The sequence below is a fragment of the Malurus melanocephalus genome, unplaced genomic scaffold, assembly GCF_030028575.1.
Source record: "Malurus melanocephalus ecotype Western Australia unplaced genomic scaffold, MMel_1.1 scaffold_865, whole genome shotgun sequence".
Taxonomy (NCBI): Eukaryota; Metazoa; Chordata; class Aves; order Passeriformes; family Maluridae; genus Malurus; species Malurus melanocephalus.
The window spans coordinates 100,176-102,884 of record NW_026624097.1 but is presented as its reverse complement, the minus strand read 5'-3'; the positions used below and the strand labels follow the sequence as shown (position 1 = coordinate 102,884).

The 2,709-nt window shown below is 50.4% G+C and overlaps 1 protein-coding gene across 1 annotated transcript in view; it reads left to right on the top strand.

Annotated features, from left to right (window-relative positions):
• Positions 1-894: 894 nt before the first annotated feature.
• The window catches only part of OTUD7B (OTU deubiquitinase 7B), a 12,705-nt gene continuing 10,890 nt past the window's right edge, over positions 895-2,709 (top strand). The window contains exons 1-2 of the mRNA XM_057385749.1: positions 895-1,490; positions 2,443-2,613. Coding sequence (XP_057241732.1) covers positions 1,418-1,490; positions 2,443-2,613 — 244 coding nt within the window. The 5' untranslated portion in view covers positions 895-1,417. The remainder of the gene's footprint in view (positions 1,491-2,442; positions 2,614-2,709) is intronic.

Here is a 2,709-nt window from a genome sequence, read left to right as displayed (position 1 = left end):
CTTGCCAGGGATKAGAGGATCCAAACGTGCGGCTCCTAATTAGGGATGTTCCCTAAATTGGTGGAGCCAGAGCAGGAATCACTGCCAGATGCTGCTCCCGGAATGTGCTGGGTTCTGGCACCGCTTCTTCCGACGCAGGTCCTGGATTGCTCCAGTGGTGAAGGAATATGGAGGAGTTCTGGGAGCAGAAATTAATGACACCATTTGAGGAGTGGGAATGGTATTTCTCCAGCAAAACCAAGGAATTCCAGATTAAAGACTGGATGTAYTGGTTGCTCGTGAGGAGTTTTGTGCTTTTAGGGAATTTCACCCACCTTTAGGGATAATCTGGGGAAAAAAAACCCATTATAAGGCACCAGACATGTTTTGCCCATTTTAGAGAAAAAGAGACTATTTTTCCCAGGCACCAGGAAAGCAACCAGGTTTGTTCATATTCCACACAATCATGAAATTTCCTCTTTTATGCCCAATACACTAACACCTCCCTCCCCCAACCTTCCCAGTTTTTTCCCCTTTTCTTCCAAATTTTCAGCTCCAGATAAATWGTTTTCCCATTCTTTTCTGGTCCTTGATGGCAGAATTTTTATCCCAGCCTTCAGCTGCAAAGCACCAACTTCCATGGAACGCTTATCCCATCCAGACTCCCACGGATGAGGCTGCTYTCCCTTTCCTTCTCTGCCCCGAGGAATGCGGAAAATCAGGATTTGGAGGCATGGCAGGAGCACACGCCTTCCGCAGAACCTGACAGAATCCAGATTTACAGAAGAGATATTTGGTTTTGTCTCCTGAGAAGGAGYCCTGGTGYYGARGGAGCTGGGAAGGGGCTCTGGAGTRGGAAGGAGCTCTCTGTCTGGAYACTGATTKTRCCTGCAAGAGCAATTGGGAWTTTTTGTTTTGGTTTGGTTTTGTGTCTGGAAGGGGCYTTTTAAAATGTATTTTTCTTAGGACACATTTCCTAATTCTAACATTTTGTCTTTGCTTCTCTTCCCTTGGCTCACAGCTGGGATGCTCGGAGTGAGATGGGACAGGGATTTGCTCCCTGTAAATGTACAAGAGAAACTTTCTGCTTTATCACTGCTCCCAAATATTCATTACTTGTATTATTTATTCCCAGTTCCTTATTCCTGTATTTGGAAAGAAAAGCTCCACCACCTTTGAGATGGGAATTTGGTTTAGTTCACGGATTTTCCAAGTAAATGCCGTTGTTGGTTACAGCAGAGTGGGTTTTGCTCTCCCACTTGCCAGGAATGAACTGGCAATCCTGGAGCACAGTTAATTTGAGCGGGGAGGTTTACGTGCCCCTGGGGCCATTCCCAGCCTGGGATCCGTGTGCTGGGAATGTTCCACGGGTGCTGTGGTGTCATTCCCAGGTTGATGCTGAGGAGCCGCTCGGGTGCCGCTGACTCCATCCTCGGCTATGGACATCGTCCTGTCCGACTTTGTTCGCTCAACGGGGGCAGAGCCTGGGCTGGCCAGAGACCTCCTTGAAGGTATGGAAAGCTGAGAATCATCATGGGAATGCCCAGGGTGAATGGTGGGGAGCTGGGATAGGAAAATCCTGCCCKGGGGACATTCTGCCTCAGTTTTTCCTTGTACATCCATCAGGTGATGGATTGTGGACATGGGGAAGGAGAAGGCAGCAGCCAGGAATGTGGGTTCTCTTTCTCCATCCTCTCTGTTGGTTGCCATGAGCAGCAGAACTGAAGGATTTTTTTCTTTGTGTTAGCAGTGCCTTAAAAAAATTAAGGATTTTTCCCTTTTAGCAGCAACACTGTAAAAAAACGTAAGGTTTTTCTTTTTTAGCAGCAATGCCTTCAAAAACKTTAGGATTTTAATTCTTTCCAACARCGCTGCCTCCCAAAAGGAGGGATCATTTGTGATCTTGTTTAGTGGAGGCTGCAGGTGATCCCTTTCTTTCTGTGCTCCCACTGGTGGAGAGGGTGGAGGAGGAAAGAGCTCAGCTCAGTTTTGGGGCTGTTAAGGTACTCATGGGCATTGCCTTTGGGTTCATCTTGGCTCAAGGGATGAGTCAATCCTGGGAATGCTGGATGACAGAGACACTGTGTGTGTGKAATTATCCCAGCTGGAATTAGAGTGCCAGGCTCCACTGGCTGAATTTTTTCCATCATTGCTTCTTTGTATCATTCAGCTCATTTTTGTTGTTGCTGGAAGGCCGGACCAGCTGCTGCTCCTGCAGCATCTGCACCAACTCCCAGCTGGGATTCCTGGTGGGAATGAATTCAAAGCCCTGAAACTGGTGCCAGAATCCAGGTCTTCAGGCAATGGACAGCATCCATCTGTAGCTTTTCCTCATCAAACCCCCAGTATTTGCCCTGGAATTTTGGGAGCCCAGCATCACCCCGGCGGGTGAATTTGGGAGAGTTGTGGGTTTGGCTGTGTGTGCTGGGTGAGGGTGACCAGTGCTGCTTCTTTGCCCTCCAGGCAAGAACTGGGACCTGAGCGCGGCGCTGAGCGACTTCGAGCAGCTCCGGCAGGTCCACGCGGGGACCCTGCCCCATTCCTGCAGCGACAGCCCCGGGGCTCGGCCCCCGGAACGGGAACTGCCCCGGCCGGCCAGGCCCCCGCTGCAGCGCCAGGATGACATCGTGCAGGGTCAGTGTGCTGGAGGCCAGGGCTGTGGCAGAGCTGCTCCTGTGCCAGAGGGATCCGGCTGCTCACTGATCTGGGGTGGTGACTGCTCTGGTGGTG